At 38.7% G+C, this 19,420-nt stretch overlaps 1 protein-coding gene across 1 annotated transcript in view; it reads left to right on the top strand.

Annotated features, from left to right (window-relative positions):
* Tmco1 (transmembrane and coiled-coil domains 1) overlaps positions 1-19,420 on the top strand; it is a 36,114-nt gene that overhangs the window by 11,030 nt on the left and 5,664 nt on the right. The window contains exons 3-6 of the mRNA XM_008848231.3: positions 2,650-2,709; positions 10,205-10,251; positions 11,737-11,804; positions 15,157-15,301. Of these exons, the coding sequence (XP_008846453.1) occupies positions 2,650-2,709; positions 10,205-10,251; positions 11,737-11,804; positions 15,157-15,301 (320 nt within the window). The remainder of the gene's footprint in view (positions 1-2,649; positions 2,710-10,204; positions 10,252-11,736; positions 11,805-15,156; positions 15,302-19,420) is intronic.

Raw genomic sequence — 19,420 nt, 5'->3', positions numbered from 1 at the left:
GTCATCAGGTAGATTTCAATGGTAATGTTTTTCACATCTACTAATTATTAAGGAGCAAATTTTTATGCTTTGAAGAATTATTATTTTTTAAATTTATTTTTACACCCGCTTCCCAGATAGCACCCTCCGATAGCCTCCCTCCCCCCATATACTTACTTTTATTTTATGTATATGTTTTGCCTGCGTGTATGTAAGTGCACCATGTATGTAAAGTGTTCACAGAGGCCAGAAGAGGGCGTTGGACCCTCTAGAACTGGACCTACAGACTGTTGTCAGCCACCATGTAGGTTTTGGGAACCAACCTGGGTTCTCTGAAGAGCAGGAAGTGTTCTTAACTGCTGAACCATTCAGCACTTTAAAATTTCATTTGTAGTATTGTAGTCAAATTGAGTTTTATTCTCTTTGATAAAGCAGTAGGGCCAGTTTTGCTTTTAAGAGTTAAAGAAAGGGTTGGAGATGAAGCTCAGTGGTAGAACACTTGCCTGGTGTGTGCAGGGTCCTGTACTGGAGGGAAAAAAAAGAATTTGAACAACAAACTTAATGTACTGAGGGTAAGAATTCTACTTATTAATTCTCTTTAGTTTAGTTTGTATAATATATGTAAAATTCTGTTTGCTCCTAGTATACTAAGATAATATTGGGTGCCAATAATGAAAAGAAAACTAAGTAAAAGTAATTTTTGACATCTACCAGAAGTAGATGTCAAACATCTTTAATTCCACACACCTTTAATTCCAGTACTTGGAGGCAGAGACAGGAGAATCTCTGTGCGTTCTAGGCCAGCCTAGTCTACATAGTGAGTTCCAGGACAGCTGGGGCTACAGGAGAAACCCTGTCTCAAACAACAAAGCAAATAACAATTAAAAAAAAAAAAAGAGTCATTTTGGATATCTATCTCTAGTCTTTTCATAGGTAATATTAAAGACAGTATAAAATATAAATATATTACATTATTCCTTTTCAAAAGTTTATGTTATTCTTTTGTATTAATTGAAATGCATTAAATATTAGGACTTAGCTTCTTTTGGCTCCTGGTTTTCCTACTCTGGGTATATGTCCATTTTCCTACTTTACTATAATTGCCATTGACTATTCTGTTCTTCCCAGATTGTGCTTTGGTTTTTTTTTTTTCAAACTGCAGGGTATATTACTTTTCTGTTGCTGTGATGAAATACCATGACCAAAAGCACCTTAAGGAAGAAAGTATTTATTTTGGCTCGTTGTTACAGAGGGATAGTGTCTACCATGGTGGGAAAGGCATGGTGGCAGGAGCAGGAAGCTGGCTAATCACATTTCCATCCACACACAGGAAGCAGAGAGAAAGAACAGGAAGTGGGGTGAGGCTATAAACCCTCAAAGCCTAGGAACATAGTTCTTCCAGCAGGGCTGCACCTGCTAAAGGTTCCATAACCTCCTCAAACAGTGCCATCAACTGGGGACCAACTGTTAAATACATGAGCCTGTGGGAGATATTTCTCATTCAAACTACCACATAGGGTTTCAGTGTGTAGCTTCAGCTGGTTTTGAACTCAGAGATCCACCTGTCTCTGCCTTCCAAGTGCTGGGTGTAAAGGTATGTGCCAGTCATACCCAGCTGTTATTTGTGGGTTTTTTTTGTTTTTGAGATAGGGTTTCCCTGTAACCACAGCTGGCGTACGAGTCACTTTGTAGACCAGGCTAGCCTTGATCTCACAGAGATCTACCTGTCTCTGTCTCCTGAATGCTGGGATTAAAAGTGTGTGCCACCACACCAAATAGGTTATTTGTGTTTTTGAGACAGGGTCTCCTAGCTCAGGCTGGCCTGGGACTTTGTATAACCTGTGGTCTGAAACTCAGAGATCTGCCTGCCTCTGCCTCCCACGTGCTGGAATTGAGCTGGGATTAAAGGCATGCACCATCATGCCCAGCTTTTCTTTTAAGCAACAGATACTCACTATTGTCAGGTTGGCCTAGAACTCAAGATCTTTTGGCTCAGCCTCTCAAATGCTGGGATTACAGGCATTTACCATCATACCAAGCTCTAGGTGGTTCTTTAGGAGGCAAGGATTGTATTTTTTTTTTCTTCAGCCTAGATAAAAAAGTGTGTGTTCCTTAGGCAATAATGAATGAATGAATTCCAGCCTTCTGTGATAAAGACAAGAATGGGACTAAAATTAACTGTAATTACACCCGAGAAAGCAGAATTTGAACATTGTGTTTGGGGCTAGGTAGGCGGTAGAGTGCTTGCTTACGTAGCATGTGTGAGCCCCTGGATTCATCTCCAGCACTGAAAAGAAAAAAAACTTGGCTGAAAATTGTGCTTTGATGATCAAGATAATCATCCTTAGTGGACAGCATGAAAATCATTTCTAGGTATTGTCTCAGTACAATGCATTGTAATTAATGAGGCTTTCAATGACTATTTTCTGTAGTGCTCGAGATGAATGCAGGGCCTCAGCATGCTAGGCAAGCACTTAACCATTGAGCTATATACTCCAGCCAATACTTACTGTTTTGTTTGTAGAATGTTTTATTTACCTTTAACTGTCAGCAGTTATGGGAGCAAACCAGTTAATGCAGTCATTATCATAAATCCATAACTTTCTTATAATTCATCTGTGATAAAGTAGCCTTTTTTAATATATGATTTTTGCATGCTTATAATTGCAGTGGAAAAGAAGAAGGAAACTATAACAGAGTCAGCTGGTCGACAACAGAAAAAGAAAATAGGTGAGATAGTAATCTAAAATTTAGGGTTTTTAAAATAGAACTTTCTAGGAAACAGAAGTCTAAAGTTGTTGATAGCTCATGTTTGTATGCTTTTATGGTATGTAAGGGATTTGTATACTTTATCTCACTTGATTCTCAACTCTGTGTGTTTTGGAGACAGAGTTTTGCTGTGTAGTCCCAGCAGGCTTAGAATCCAAGACACCCCTTTAACTTCCTAAGTCTGGGATTATAGACATATGTACTATACCTGCCTTTTCTCAGCCTTTTTTTTTTTTTTTTTTAAATGTAGTCCTGGCTGACTTCCTACTGGATATGTAGCCAGTCTGAGGAAGATCTTGGACTTCTGATTCTTCTGTCTATCCCCCAAGTGTTTACAAAAAGCACTTGATTTTATGCATTGTTGAGGATTAAACCTAGGGCCTCATACATAAAAAAAAACAGCACTCTAAGCATTCTACCAATTGGACCATATCACCAGACCTCATCTTTTTTTGTTTGTTTTGTTTTTTTGAAACTAGGTCTCCCCTGTAGCCCCAGCTGGCTGGAACTCACTATGTAGGCCTTGATCTCACATAGATCACCTGCCTCTGCCTCCAGAGTGCTGGGATTAAAAACATGTGCCAGTTGTACCTTTTGAATTTAGCTTAGGATTCTTAGTATGTAAAAGTTTTTTTCTTTTTTTTTTTAATCTGAGATGATTATTTCCAGTTCATATTAAGATAATGTGTATATTATTTTCATGGCTTCCTTACTAAAAATTAAGTATTGATGGACATCTATGAAAAGGGAGTAAATTTTTTAAAAATAATTATTTTTTAAATATTTTATTTATTATTTTTATTTTATATGTATGTGTGTATTGCCTGCATGTAAGTAAGTGCACCCATGTTGTGCAATGCCCTCAGAGGACAGAAGAGGCTCTCAGATCCCTTGGAACTGGAACTATGGACAGTTGTTAACTGCCATGTGGGTGCTGGGATTTGAACCTGGGTCTTCTGCAAGAACAATCAGTGTTCTTAACTACTGAGCCATCTCTCCAGCCCTAAATATTTTTTTTTTTAATTGGGGTTTTTTTTTTTTTTTCTGTCTTTTTGAGACAGGGTCTCCTTGTAGCCCCAGCTGTCCCGGAACTCACTATATAGACCAGGCTGGCCTCAAACTCACAAAGATCCGCCGGCCTCTGCCTCCCAAGTGCTGGGATTAAAGGCGTGTGCCACCATGCCCAGCTTAATTGAGCTTTTTAAACTTCATACAGTTCCCTCTCAAATCTAGACCCTCTCCCCCATCCATGCCTCCCCCTATCCACCCACCGAACCCTACCCACTCTGCCATACATGCTGAGTCCTATTCATTCAGGTGTTTGTACCCAAATGTCCTTCAGTGTAAATGTGTCCACTGAAGTCTAGTCAGTCAGTCCAGTGGTCGTATGTAAATCATACTCTCCCTCACCCAGCAGCAATTAGTCTCAAATAGATCTCAATCTAGTGCAGGCCCACCACCTATTTCTCACTTCCCCTTTGGGTACTTGTTTAATTGAGCTGAAATGGGTCCCATGCTCAACACTACTGCTGCTATAGGCTCACATGAGCAAGACTCCAATGGCCTGGAGGCCTCCACCTCTCTGTGTTCATGAACCATCCCTGGCTCTTACAGTCTTTCCACCTCCTCTTCTGCAATGGTCCCTGAGCTATAGGTGGGTGAGGTTCCATATAGGAGTCCCATCATATACTCTGCAGTCTCTTATTCTCCAAAACTTGGCCAGTTATGACCTTCTGTGTGCATTGCACTCTAATATACATGGAAGCCTCATTGGTGAGAATTGAGAGGTACATTAACCCTCTCTCTACCAAAAGGGGAGTAAATTTTCTGCTGTCTCATTGTTACCTATTATAAGAAATAACTATGTTTTTTGTTTTTCAGCCTTACTTAGAATTTAAGTAATTATGCTCCCAAAAGACAATTCATAAATGATAATATATGATTTATGTTTAGGCTTGATAATGCGTTCAGATTCTGAAATCTGGAAAAATTATGAAATTTTATATTTGGTTTAGAGACTATATCTCTAGGTATAGATTACTGCTGTTACAGCCCAGGAGAGAATTCTGTTTCTGACAACCTGGTTTTTGCTGCTGTTTAAGGAACATGCTCTGTAGCCCAGGCTGACTTGGAATTCATGATCCTTCTTCCTTAGAGTCCTGGAATTAAAATTGTACCATCATGATGCCTGGCCAATACCTGGCTTGATGAATTTTTTAAAATTCATTTAGTGTTGACTTTTAAATTTTTATTTATTTATTTTTATTTTATGTGTAGGAGTGTTTTGTCTGCATATATGTAGTTCATCATGTGTGTGCCTAGTGCCTGTGGCAGCCAGAAGAGGGATCGAATTCCTTGGAACTGGAATTAAGGATGGTTGCTAGCTGCCATGTGGGTACTGAGAACCCAACCCAGGGCTCCTGGAAGAGTAGTCCGTGCTCTTAACCACTGAGTCATCTCTCCAGCCCAGAATCTTATTAAGTTGTCTTTTTTTGTTACTTTTTGTTTTTTGAAACAAGGTCTCACTGTGTGGCTCTAACTATCCTGGAGCTCACTATGTAGAACAATTTGGCCTCAAACTCAAGAGATCTGCCTGCCTCTGCCTCCCAGGAGCTGGCATTAAAGGTGTGTGCCATCATGCCTGGTGGTGTTTTTTTTTTTTTTTTTTTTTTTTTTGTAATCAATAAAACAATCGCTTTATTGTAAAACTTCACTGTATTGTATGTGCTGTAATTAAGTCCACAAGGTAAATGAGATTATGCTGGGATATGACATGGGACAAAGAGAACTGAGTATAGAGGAAACACAAACTAAAGGGGTAGAAGATGGGGCTGTGATGAAGTCTTGCCCTAAAGCTGGAATGGCACTGTGTCACAGATGTTGAAGGGAGGGAACTGAATGTGGTAATGCGCGCCTTTGCCTGCTGAGCCATGTCACCTGTCCCTGATTTGTTTTGTTTTGAGGCAAGGTCTCTAGCTATCCCAGGCTTTCTTGGAACTTGATGTATGACCCCGACTGGCTGTGATTCTTAATCTTCCTATAACTGTAGGCTTCTGAGTGCTTTGACTCTAGGCTTGCCAAGATGCCTGGCCATAGTATTGTCTTTTCTGGGGATATTGTAGAAACTATTTGTTTGTTTTCAGTATCAGAAAAACACTTCTTTTAAATAATTGGTTTGGTTTTATTTTATAGTATGCTTAAACTGGTTTCTTTTTACTTTTTTTTTTTTTTTTTAATTTTAAGAAATATACTTTAGCCAGGCATGGTGGGGCATACCTTTAATCCCAATACTTGGGAGGCAGGCAGTTCTTTGAGATCAAGGCCAGCCTACTCTACATATTGAGTGCCAGGCCAGCTGTGGCTACAGGGAGACCCTGTCCCAACCGCCCCCCCCCCACACAAAAAAATACTTTAATTCTAAAAGAAATGACTCTAGAATGCATGATCTTCTACCACTTTTACTTATACAGTAAAACAGTGACAGAAACAACTCTCTCTAATGTACAACATAGACTTCTGTTTCTTTAAAATACATAGGTTTTCTGATGTATATATACTGTATCTAATAATTCCACCTCATATTTGAGTCTTAATAGGATTTGAATATTTTCTTGAAACTAGTGCCTTATGCTTGTGAAGGGTAAAGACAGTATGTGAACTTTGTAATATCTTAAATCCAGTTAATCAGTGTCCTCTGAACAAGAAAATTTCTATAAATTATTAGTAACTGACAGATTTACTTTTTGTTTGAATCAGCTGTTTAGAAGCATAAAGTCAGATTTATTTATTTCCAGCAATATTAGAGGAACAATTAAATATTTACATGTATTGATCCTGTCTGAGTTTTGCTATTATTTGACCTATATATTTCCTCTGCTCAGATTCCCTACTTGATCTTATTTACAAAAACCTAACATATATAATATTTGGGTTTAAGAAAGCCATAAAAGTGCTACAGTGAAAGAAAGTAGTTCTCAGTAAGAATGACATGGCCAGGAGCAATCAGCATTTCTAGGATCATTTCCCTGGGTGAAACACTTTGGTGATGATCCCTGATAGAGCTGGTAAATCGAAACAGATGTTTTTGGCATTTTAACTAAAGGTCTATTGTTCCCCATTTCTAATTTCAGAACAGATGTTTTGACTGTTTTATATTTCCTTTCATAGATGAGAAATTACTTCTGATTTGTAAATTTCATTAAATTTTTGTTTTGTTTTGTTTTGTTTTGCTGCACTGAAGTTACTTCAAGCCATAAGAGATTTCTTTTAAGGATACCTGTGATCAGAAACTCAGGTCCAGCTGGAGTAGCTTATTCCGGCAGGATCTGGTAGAGCAAGTTAGGCAAACAGCAGGCATGGGCCTTCATGTTAAGGCTCTGCTATTAAGAAATGTTTCTTCCTCCTCTTTTTCAACTTCTTCACTTTCTCAAAGTGTTTCTCTAGCATTTAACTTACATCTTCACCTAACTGGTTTGAGTCCTGGGGTTCATTCTGTGTCAATATTTTCTTTATTTTTTTTAAATTTTATTTATTATTTTTATTTTATGTGTATGTGTGTATTGCCTGCATGTCGGTAAGTGCACCCATGTCATGCAGTGCCCACGGAGGTCAGAGGAGGCTGTCGGATCCCCTGGGACTGTAGTTGCAGACAGTTGTTAGCTGCTATGTAGGTGCTGGGATTCGAACCCAGGCCTTCTGCAAGAACAACCAGTGTTCTTAACCACTGAGCCATCTCTCCAGCCCCGTCAGTATTTTCTTAATGTGATCTGTAGACCTTAACGTCAACATTGCCTGTGACATTCACGAGTGAAGAGATCCAAGTCTTAGATCAGACTTTTTTTTTTTTTTGGTCTTTTTGTGCTGTAGACCAGGCTGGTCTTGAACTCTCAGAGATCCGTCTGCCTCTGCCTCCCAAGTGCTGGGAGTAAAGGCGGGTGCCACCACGCCCCGCTTACATCAGACTTTATTGAATCTGTCTCTGAATATGAGACCCAGGACTCTGTTTTGTTTTGTTTTGTTTTAAAACTCACTGCATAGATAATTTTTTAGGGCATGTGAAAGTTTTAATAGTTTTTTTTACATGTTTTATTTATTTTTATTTTCTGTGTGTTACCTTGCATGCAATGTCCGTGGGAGCCAGAAGAGGTATCAAATCCCTTGGATCCCAACCTGGTCCTCTGCAATAGCAGCCAGTACTTTTTTTTTTTTTCTTCTTCTGGTCTTTTTGAAACAGGGTGACTATGCAGACCAGATTGGCCTTGAACTCACAGATATCTGCCTGCCTCTGCCTCCCAAGTGCTGGGTCTACAGGCGTGTGTCACCACACCCGGCTCAGCAGTCAGTGCTCTTAACCTTTGAGCCATCTCTCCAGCCCTGTGAAAGTTTTAGAACCAGTATTTTTTATACTGTCATGGAATTTTCTCCCAAGATTTTCTAATTCAAATGTTTGACAAAAGGAGCTTGTTTGCTCAGCTGAGCACTTTTTGCATAAGTTATAGGACAACTTAGGGATTGGCTGCCTCTTAGGCAAGTGGCAGCAAGAAAGGAAGGTTTATGACTGGATCTTGATAGACCCCATAGTAGGTCATGTACCAACTGGAAAACTAGGAAAGCTAGTGGCTGGACTCAAGCCCAAAGGCCTGAGAACTAGTGAAGCTGATGGCATAACTCCTGGTCTCAAGCCAAAAGTCAAGGAACTCAGTAGGCCATGGGGGCAAGCCCTGGAGTCTGAAGACCAGAGAACCTGGAGTTCTAATGTCCAGGGTTTCGGTTTAGTGTGGGAAGAGGGAGCATATGGAGCTGATTGTGGCTATGTGGGAGATACTTATGAGATTGCTGTTCATAAGCTGGGGAATACCTGAAGCTTTTTCCCTGTGGCTAACATTTCCATTATGTCAGGTTTGTTTTCTAAATGAGCAGTATGTGAATTTCTGAACTCTTAAATTACCTGTTTTGTTTAATGTTAAGTTCTTTGTTTTTATAACTTCCTATTTGGTAGTTCTCTTAAAATTTTGTTTTCTGCTTCTTGGGGCATTTTAACTTTTCCTCTAAATAGATTTTGCTCATTCCAAGCAGGTATTTCTCCCTTGTATATGTGTTTAGTTTACTGTGCCTTCTCTTCTGCTCTGCTTTTTTGCCCACTTTTCCTTTTCTCATGTAATCTTTGTTCTGTTATATTGGGGATGGGCCACTGGAGCAAGTAGTTACATTTTTGGGTAACCTCAGACATAACAACTTGAATTAGCAATGAGGAAAATGGAAAGCTGTTGACAATTAGTGCTTTTTGTTGGAACACAGTAATAAAGGCATTAAAGTACATTTGAGACTTCTTTAATACCTTAAGCTCGTCATTTATAATATGAAGCAATGAATTTTAAATTCATTTTTATCAAATAGCTTCTTTTAGACTACATGTTCTTTTAGATAAATCGAAAAAAGACGAGAAAATGTAAAAGATAGGTTCTTTTTTTTTTTTTTTTTTGGTCTTTTTGAGACAGAGTCTCCCTGTAGCCCCAGCTGTCTTGGAACTCACTATGTATCCCAGGCTGGCCTTGAACTCACAAAGATCCTCCTGCCTCTGCTTCCCAAGTGCTAGGATTAAAGGCGTGTGCCACCATGCCTGGCAAAGATAGGTTCTTTTATTTTTATTTTTTGTTTTGTTTTTTTTGAGACAGAGTCTCCTTGTAGCCCCAGCCAGCCTAGAATTCACTATGTAGACCAGGCTGACTTCAGTCTCACAGAGATCCATCTACCTCTGCCTCCCAAGTGCTGGAATTAAAGGTGTGTATGGATTGGCAATTCCTGTCAGTGTAAATGAATATATAAAGAATTAAACACGGGGCCTGGAGAGATGGCTTAGCAGTTAAGAACACTGGCTGCTCTTGCAGAGGACTCAGTTTCAATTTCTAGCACCCATATGGCAGCTAACAACTGTCCATAACTCCAGTTCCAGGGGAATTCAACACCCTCTTCAGACCTCCATGGGCACTGTACAACACAGGTGCACTTACATACATGCACGTAATATACAGACAAAATTAAAATAAAAAAAGAATTGAAACACTTTTAATTTTTTCATTTTAAGATTATGTGCTTTTTTTTGTTTGTTTGTTTTTTGTTTTTTTTTTGAGACAGGGTCTCCCTGTAACCCCAGCTGGCCTGGAACTTATTACTATGTAGATCAGGCTGGCCTTGAACTCACAGAAATCTGCCTGCCTCTGCCTCCCAAGTACTGGGATTAAAGGCATGTGCCACCACTGCCCAGCCTTAAATTGAAATATTCTGATGCTTTATTATATATCAATGTGTTGGTAAAGAGTGTACAGTAACCCCTGTGTCTACTTCAGTTAATTAAGTGATGTTGAGACAAAATGCTTTTGTAATCTCTAGTCAGTGAAAATGTGTCTAATACCTGTTCTGTGCTCAACACTGTACTGACCAGTTTTTTCTTTTCCAGAGAGACAAGAAGAGAAGCTAAAGAATAACAATAGGGATCTGTCAATGGTAAGAGTCCAAAATGTAGCTTCATGGTAGACCACATGTTTTTGGCTTTGTTGATTTTAAGCAAAAGTCTTATTTTTTTAAAATATTTTATTTATTATTTTTATTTTTTATGCGAATCAGTGTTATGTCTGCATGCAGGTAAGTGCATCAGTGTCATGCAGTGCCCGCAGAGGACAGAAGAGGCTGTTGGATCCCCTGGGACTGGAGTTACAGGCAGTTGTTAGCTGCCATGTGGGTGCTGGGATTCAAACCCGGGTCTTCTACAAGAACAGTCAGTGTTCTTAACCGCTGAACCATCTCTCCAGTCCAGCAAAAGTCTTATTTTTATCAAACATGTTGCACTTACCTTTTCAAAATGTATTACCTTTCAGGGCCTTAAATAATAATCATAGGTATTCTTGGGCAGATAGAAATGAAATATACTACCCTGTTTAATCTTAATTTTAATAGCATGTTTTTAAAGATCACTAGAAGGTATAATTTGTCTCCTTCAGACATGTCTTACTAAGCCAGCCTTGGTGGCACATGCCTTTAATTCCAGCTCTTGGGAGGCAAAGGCAGGTGAATCTCTGAGTTCAAGGCTAGTGTGGTCTACCTAGTGAGTTTCAGGCTAACTGGGGCTACAAGGGAGACCCTGTCAAAAAGCCAAAATAATAATGTTAAAAGGTAGAATAAAATTTTAAAATGAAAGTTTTCTTACCTTTAGCACAATTCTATGTTCACCATAGCAAATTTGGAAACTATAAAAGGTAAAAATGACAAAATAACAACAATCCCAAGATAACTCTGGAAATTGTATATCTTTATAATCCTTTATCCATTTATGCATCTATGGGATATGCAGTTTAAAAACAATTGCAAATTACAGAATTCCAAATTAGGAGGGCCTGAACTGTAATGGCTCCTTTTGTTGCTCAGGAAGTGGAGAGATTGGCAGCCCTAAGCTGGTATAGCTGCTCAGTAGTGCCCTTAGCTAAGTTCACTTGGCTGTTTGGTCTCTGTTTTTCCTTCAGGCATTATATTCTCATTTCAGAAACACACATTAAAAACAGGCAAAAAGTCTAAGAGATGCGAGTTTGTCCTTTTAAAAAGTCCTTTTCAGAGTCAGGTATTTGGTAGTGTATTCCCACAATCCCAGCTGCTCAGCAGGCATAGAGGCGGAGAATCAGCTGAGACCAGGAATTAAAAGCCAGCCTAAGAAACATAGCTAGACTCCATAAGTTAACAACAATAATGTAAGTATCCTAGTCAACACATCACTTATTACTCATTGGCCAGAATTGGGCCACAGAGCTACCCTAGTTTATCACAAGGTAGCGAAGAGAAGAGGAATTGGTGATGGAAGGTGAGTTAGCAGAGGAACAGCTTTTGGCTATGGAGAACTTCTTAAGCAAATGACATGAAACCAAATTTTTTTAGTGTTTCTTATTGTTTTTGTTTTGTTTTGTTTTAGTGTGAAATGACCATTTGTTGCTTTCCTTATAGGTACGAATGAAATCCATGTTTGCGATTGGCTTTTGTTTTACTGCTCTAATGGGAATGTTTAATTCTATGTGAGTAATTTTTTTTTATATATACTTTTGCCTAATAAATGTTTTTCTGTGCTTGTATGCATGTGAACATAAGCTTTTTGGTGATATTTAATTTGTTGAATTTTCAAATTGATAGCCCAGTAATTTAAAGCAGGAAGATTCTGAGTTTGAGGCCGGCATATATTATATAGCCAGACTTTCTCTTAGAAGTCAAAAAGAAAGGAATAAAATAAAAAAGTAAATGTTAGAAGAATATGTCTGTTATCCAAATTAATAGTTATTTTACTTGTGATTGTTTTTTCATATCATATGTCCTCATATTTTCCTTTTTAAAAATTCCCCATATATGAGACTGGAGAGATGGCTCAGTGGTTAAGAGTACTGGCTTCTCTTGCAGAGGACCTGGGTTTGGGTTCTAGCACCCACATGGTGGCTAACAACCATCTGTAACTCCAGTTCCAGAGGGTCCAACATCTTTTTCTGACCTCCACAGGTCAGTATGGTTGCACTTACTGTATGCCGGCAGTACACTCATACACATAAAATAAAAATAAATAAAAATTTTTAAATTCCTTATATATATTTATTGTACATGGTACTGTGATATAAGTACATACTGTATGCTGAGCCCATTCCCCCCATATTCGTCTTCCCACTCTTTTTTATTGGCTTATATTCACTGAACATAGTACTGGGCTTCATAAGGACATTTTCAAAAAAATATATAATATACTTTGAGCATATCCTTCCCATTATGTATTTTTCTTTGAGATTATCCAGTAGGCTTCATGCTCCTAAACCCATACCTACTTCAGTGCGTATTTCCTAAGGATATTTTTTTTTATTACATTTATTTATTTACATGGGTGCACATGTGTGTGCATGCATGTGTGTGTGTGTAGGTGTGTGTGTGTAGACATGTTGTGTAACGACAGGGCACTTATAGAGGCCAGAGAACAACTTACAGGAGTAGGTTCTCTCCTTCCACCATGGAGGTCCAGAGGATTAAGCTCATGTCATCAGGCTTGGTGGCAAGTGCCTTTACCTGCTGAGCCATCTCCTCAGCTCATTTTCTTATATAACCTCAAAATACTTATAGAGATAAAAAGAATTCCATTTTGACAGAATTACATAATAACTTTTAAAACTACTTAATAGTGAACATATTTGTAAAATAAAAACTTAGGCATTATGTAGTCTTTTTAAAAGGACTCAGTATGTTCCCTCTGTTTTTAAATTGCTTACTAATATGCTTCTTCAAACTGAAAGTATTCATTTAAAGACATATTTACTCTTAAAATAGTCTTAACTATAATCTTGTTCAGTGATGAGGTCAGTTACTGTTGTCTACATGAGCATATAGCAGACTAAAGTAATTGTAAAACTGCTTTTGACAGAGTTAGAAAAACATCCAAAGACGACAACTCTTTATTACCCTTCAAAGCTCACCTGAACTAGTCCACATGCAGTAGAATTGCCCTACTTTCTTGTTTCCTTATCTTTCTGTTTCTTTTCCCACATTTCCTTTTTGTCTATCTGTCCTCCTTCCAAAGTGTCCTTCCTACTTGTTCAGTGCATGCGCTGTGCGAGGCACCGTACTGTTGAAATATAACATGTTGTGACCCCTGCCTTCACCAATACCAAAATTTTACAGGCAGCTAAGACATAAAACAATGATACATTGATGGGTATTATTATAGAAATACCTCTGAGGCATAGTAAGGGAGAGAGAAGAAAGTGATTATTTTTATCTAGGTGACAAATTTAGAGTGTCCAAAATGGTTTAATATATATATATATTTTTTTTTTGAGACAGGGTCTCTCTGTACCCCCAGCTGTCCTGGAACTCTATGTAGACCAGGCTGCTTCAAACTCACAGAGATCCGCCTGCCTCTGCCTCCTGAGTCCTGGGATTAAAGGTGTTCGCCACCACACCTGGCTTAATGTAAACTTTTTACTTAATTAATCATTCTTGGAATTATATAGAACTTTAGAACTGGAAGCCTTTGGAGGATTAAATAACTTACCTATGGTATCTAGAAGTACCATGATTTCTATTCTGTAATTCTTTTCCCCCCCTACATTTATTTTGTGTATGGAGGTGAGGATGTGTGTCATTATTTGCATGTGTAGGTCAAAGGAAAACTTGTGTGAGTTGATTTTCCCCTTCTACCATGTAGGTTCTAGGGATCAAACTTAAGTAGCCAACTGTTCTATAGTAAGGTGATTACACTTAATAATAATTTATTTTAACTTTCAACATAGCAGGGAGCAAAGATCTTGAGTGTTCCTACCACAAAGAAGTGATAAATATTTGAGGTGATAGATAAGCTGTTATTTTGATCATTACACATTTTATACATGTACTGAAATGTCATACTCCCTGTATACCATAGTATGTAACAATACATAACAATATGTCAATTAAACATTTAAAATATTGTTAGGGGAGCTGGCAATGGCTTACTGGGTAAAGGGACTTGCTGTGCAAACCTGGTGACCTATATAAAAGTGGAAGGAGAGAAGTGATGTTAACTTTGTAAATTAACTTTGCAGTATTATGTTATGCTTTTTAATATTCCCATGAAAGAATTCCCCTTTTAATACCTTTTGTTTTAGAATATATTTTCTTCAAAGGTACTCTTAGTTTTTTTTTTTATGTTTTATCTATTTTGTTTGTGTGTCTTGTGTTATGTTGTGTGTGTGTGTGTGTGTGTGTAGGTAACCCACAGCACATGTTGGGGGGTTCTGAGGACAACTTGTGGAAGTTGGTTCTCTTCTTCCACCATGGTTGTTAGCCACCATGTGGGTGCTGGGAGCCAAACCCGGGTCCTTTGCAAGAGCGGGCAGTGCTCTTAACCACTGAGCCAACTCTCCAGCCCCAAGAGGATTCTTTTAAAAAAACATTTCTCAAGGATTGGCAAAAAAAGAGACAGGGTCTCTCTGTAGCCCCAGCTGGCCTAGAACTTACTATGTAGACCAGGCTGGCCTCAAACTCACAAAAATCTGCCTGCCTTTGCCACCCAAGTGCTGGGACTAAAGGTGTGTGCCACCATGCCCAGCTTCGGAATAATTTCTAATACAGCACATATTAATGGCTATAATCTATACCAAAAAAGCCTTTTAGGGCCCCCATAATTTAAGAGTATATAAAGGGGTCTTCATACCAAAAGAACAGAGAGCCACTCATTCAGAAAATACCGATTGCTCTAGGCCCTTACCATCACTGCACTTCAAGGTTCTGTCTCCTTGCATGTCAACCTTTGCTTTCCAGAGATGAAGAGACTCAACATTCTATTTCTACCCCAGATTCTTTTTTGAAAATAAGAAGCTTGTCAGTTTTCTCAAAAATAAATTGTTTTCTTCTTTTTAGATTTGACGGTAGAGTGGTGGCAAAGCTCCCTTTCACTCCCCTTTCTTACATCCAAGGACTGTCTCATCGAAACCTGCTGGGAGATGACACCACAGATTGTTCCTTCATTTTCCTGTATATTCTCTGTACTATGTCAATTCGACAGGTGAGTAACTGCATCCTCTATTTAATGTGTATATCCTTCCTTTCTCTCATATCCCAAAGTAGCCTTAGTTCTGTAATGCTGGGAATGTTTATCTGTTGCTACTATCTTCTAGTTGCTCATTTTAGAATTTTAGTGTATTATCTTTAAAGCTCTGTTAAATGTGTGCAAATCTAGATTATTGATCCTTAGAGGTAAGAAATACTATAAAGCCACGTGTGGCTTCACACCCATTCTTAGAGCACTTGAGTTCCTTCTCATTGCATTGACCTAGAGCTATGAAAGTGCAGTGAATTTAGCCTTCCAGTGTTGTTTCTCCATCATATACTAGTGCCTTTTGGCAGTTCAGGGCACCAATAATTTAGTAATTTTAGGTTATTCACAGTTGAGATAAAGTCCAGGCCCTGAAGATGGATTTTCTATCATGCTAAAGATGGCTTCTAGGCCTTATACTGTGCTAGGAATTCTTTGAAGCTGGAAACACATAAGTGAAAAGCCATGGACTACAGATTCACATTCCAGGTGGGAAACAATCCAAAGGAACAGTGAGAGCAGTTGATGCCTGTCCCCCACCTCCATGTGTGCACAGTGCAACAGAATTAAAAACATGGTCTGGAACACAGTGGCCACAGGGGTTAATTGTACGACACTAAAGTTTTATACAAGAGGACCTTTTGCATTCTGCCTTGAAGGATAAACAGTCTTACCAGTGTCCTTGACATAGGGAGCAGTATGAGTGAAAGCTCAGAGGCATAAGGATGTGTGAGGGATGTAGGGACCATGAGTCCATTGTTGATGTGCTGTAACAGGAGATGACACAGTACTGAGAATTGCTTTAATTTTTCTCCTGTAGCACATCACTGATTTTTTTTAAAGTTTATCCTAGGTTGAGGGGGCACCTTCTTTCTCCCGTTTTCTGGTTGGTTGGATGTTTCTGAGGCTACTGTAAACAAGATTTACTACTACGTGGGTTGTGAGCATCTTTCTTCTCTTCCTCCTCCCTCCTCTTTCTCTTCTTCCTCCTCTCCATTCAAGATTTGGTTGGTTGGTTGGTTGTTTTTGACGCTATCGTGAGCCCCAATTGAGGCTCCCTCAACCCAGGTGTATCAAATTGACACTAAAGCTATCCAGCACAAAGCTATTGATTTTTGTATGTTGATTTTGCATATTTTGTTGAATTTGTTTATCATTTCTTTGTAAATATAGAGTGCTAACCAATTTCGCCACTGGAGCACCCTTGTTTATCATTTCTAAGTTTTTTTGCTGGAGTGTTTAGGGTATTCTGGGCGTAGGATCATAGTATCTGTAAACAGATATACTTTAATTTTTTCCTTTACATTTGTATCCCTCCTATTTATTTTCTCCCTGATTGCACTGACTAAAATTTCAAGCACAGTTTTGAATCAGAGTGTAAGAATGGGGGCTAGAGAGATGGCTCAGTGGTTAAGAACACTGGTTTTTCTTGCAGAAGACCCAGGTTCAAATCCCAGCACCCACATAGTGGCTCACAACTCTCCATAACTCAAGTCCCAGGGGATCCGACAGCCTCTTCTGACCTCCACTGGCATTGCATGACACAGGTGCACTTACCTACATCCAGGCAATACATGCATACACATTAAATAAAATTAATAAACTAAAAAGTTTAAAAAAATAAAAATAAAGAAAGAGTATAAGAACGGACAACGTTCTCTTGTTCCTGATCTTTGAGGACATGCTTTCAGTTTTTCCCTGATGTTGCTATGGGCTTGTTGTATGTAGCCTTTATTATGTTAATGTTTTTTCTATATGTCGCATCCCCCATCCTTTTGCTTCTTATAGTGCAAGTTTTTCGGGGATGAATTCTCTTAATCTTCATTTATCTGAAAATATCTTTAATTTATCCCCCCTTTTTTTTTTTTCATTATTCTTGTTTTGAGACAGGGTCTTAAGTGTTAATTCGTTTAAACTGGGTCTGAACTTGCTCTGCAGCCAAGGATATCTTTGACCTCCTGATTTTTTTGCCTTTGCCTCCTTGAATGTTGGGATCACATGAACTACCATGCCTGCCTTCTCTTCATTATTGAAGGATATTTTTGCTGGATATAGAACTCTGGGTAGACTGATTTTGACTGGTTTTTGTTTTCATCCTTTCAGCATTTGAAATGCCTTTCTACTGTCTTCTCACTTCCATTGTGTCTAAATTTTATTCAGATCTCTCTCTCTCTCTCTCTCTCTCTCTCTCTCTCTCTCTCTGCTTTTTTAGGACAGGGTCTCACTCTGTAAACTAGGCTGCCTGAAATTCACTATATAGCACCCACTGGCCTCAAACTCATGACAGTCCTGCCTCAGACTCTTGAGTGCTGCAATTACAGGTGGGAACCACAGGCCCAGCTCTTATCTTTTTATTCCTGTAAATAACGTGTCACTCTTCTATGAGCTTTCAGATTTCTCTTTAAGATTGTCTTAGAAATTTCCCTATCATGTACCTAGGGCATTTTCAAGACAGGCGTACCTTGATAAGATTTATGATTTTTATTAAATTGGTCAACCAGTTGCCTCAAATATTTTCTCTCATTCTTTCTTCTGAAACTCTAGTTACTTAAACTTTAGTCTTTTGGATATTGTTCAAAAGGATATTGCGGGAGGATCTATTCAATTTTTTTTCTTTAAAAAAACATTCTGGGGGCAGTCAGGCTTAGCAGGAAGTACCTCCATAGCTGTCTTACCCACCCCTGGTTTTCTTGTTTGTTTTTACAAGTCTCTAGGCATAGTTGTTTAGCTTCTATAACTATGTAGTCTGCTAATTCCAACGTTTGGAATTTGGACTTTGTCATGTTTCCTGTTTCTTTTATTTGAAAACAGTCTGGATACAGGCCTAGGGTTCCACGGGCATTACACAACACAGGTGCACTTACATACACACACACACAGAGACACATACACACGGGTGAAATCTTGACAGACGTGGTATACAACTTTAATCTTAGCACCTCGGAGATAAACACAGGCAGATTTCTGAGATCAAAGCCAGCCTGGTCTATATAGACAGTTCCAGACCAGCCAGAGCTGGTGTTACCTTTCTCAAGAAAGAAAACAAAAACAAATAAAAACAAAACAAAAAATAAATCTTTTAAGAACTGGTCAGACTGGAGAGATGTCTCAGTGGTTAAAAGCACATACTGCTTAAGGGCAGAGGACCTGAGTTTAGTTCCTAGCAGCTGTGTAGAGTGGCTCAAAACCTCCTGTGACTCAAGCTCCAGGAGATCTGATCTCTTCTGAACCTCTAGGACCTCTCTCACATGCACATTACCCTCCTTCTCCCATATATACATGTAATTTAGAAAAATTAAATAAGGGGCTGGAGAGATGGCTCAGCAGTTAAGAGCACTGACTGCTTTTGCAGAGAACCTGGATTCGATTCCCAGCACCCACATGGCGGCTATGAACCGTCCTTAACTCCAGTTCCAGGGGAATCCGAAACCCTCTTCTCACCTCTGAGGCATTGCACAACGTGAGTTAACTCACTTACATGCAGGCAATACACTCATACACATAAAATAAAAATAATAAAGAAAATATTTTTATAGAAAAATTAAATAAATCTTAAATATAGGAATGTTGGAGAGGAACATTTGTACTGATTGAATTTACACAAAGCTTTGTTGGTACAGTAAACATCATATGATGGGAATTAATAGGATATGGTGATTAATTTGAAGTGAAGCCTGGTTACCAGGTGCTGGAAGAAGTGACAGAGATGGGACTAAGGAGTTATTTTTGACAAATGACTAAGCAATACAATATAACAGAATGTGTTTGTTGCCAGTGACCAACGTCTTCCCAAAATACCCAGTTAGCAACCAGCAACTTCCTTTCCTTGATCACAGATTCTTATCTTTGCAAAAACAAAGGAACACAAAACCTATGGTAGACTATCTCTAAGTTCCTGCCCCTAGAAGACATAAGGGAAAAATGTTTTTCCTTTGTTTTTCCCTTCTGACATACACTCTTTACTATTACACAGAACTGGGTAGGCATTTAAAATAATTGTATATTTTCCACAAACCTGATCACATCTGACTGTATTTTACATTCGTATTTTCTTCATAGCATCTTTAGTATAAAACTCAAGACATTTAG

The sequence above is a fragment of the Nannospalax galili genome, unplaced genomic scaffold (genome assembly GCF_000622305.1).
Source record: "Nannospalax galili isolate Female #2095 unplaced genomic scaffold, S.galili_v1.0 scaffold383, whole genome shotgun sequence".
In the NCBI taxonomy this organism is placed as follows: domain Eukaryota; kingdom Metazoa; phylum Chordata; class Mammalia; order Rodentia; family Spalacidae; genus Nannospalax; species Nannospalax galili.
The sequence above is the reverse complement of the archived record's forward strand: the minus strand, read 5'-3'. Positions and strand labels throughout refer to the sequence as shown.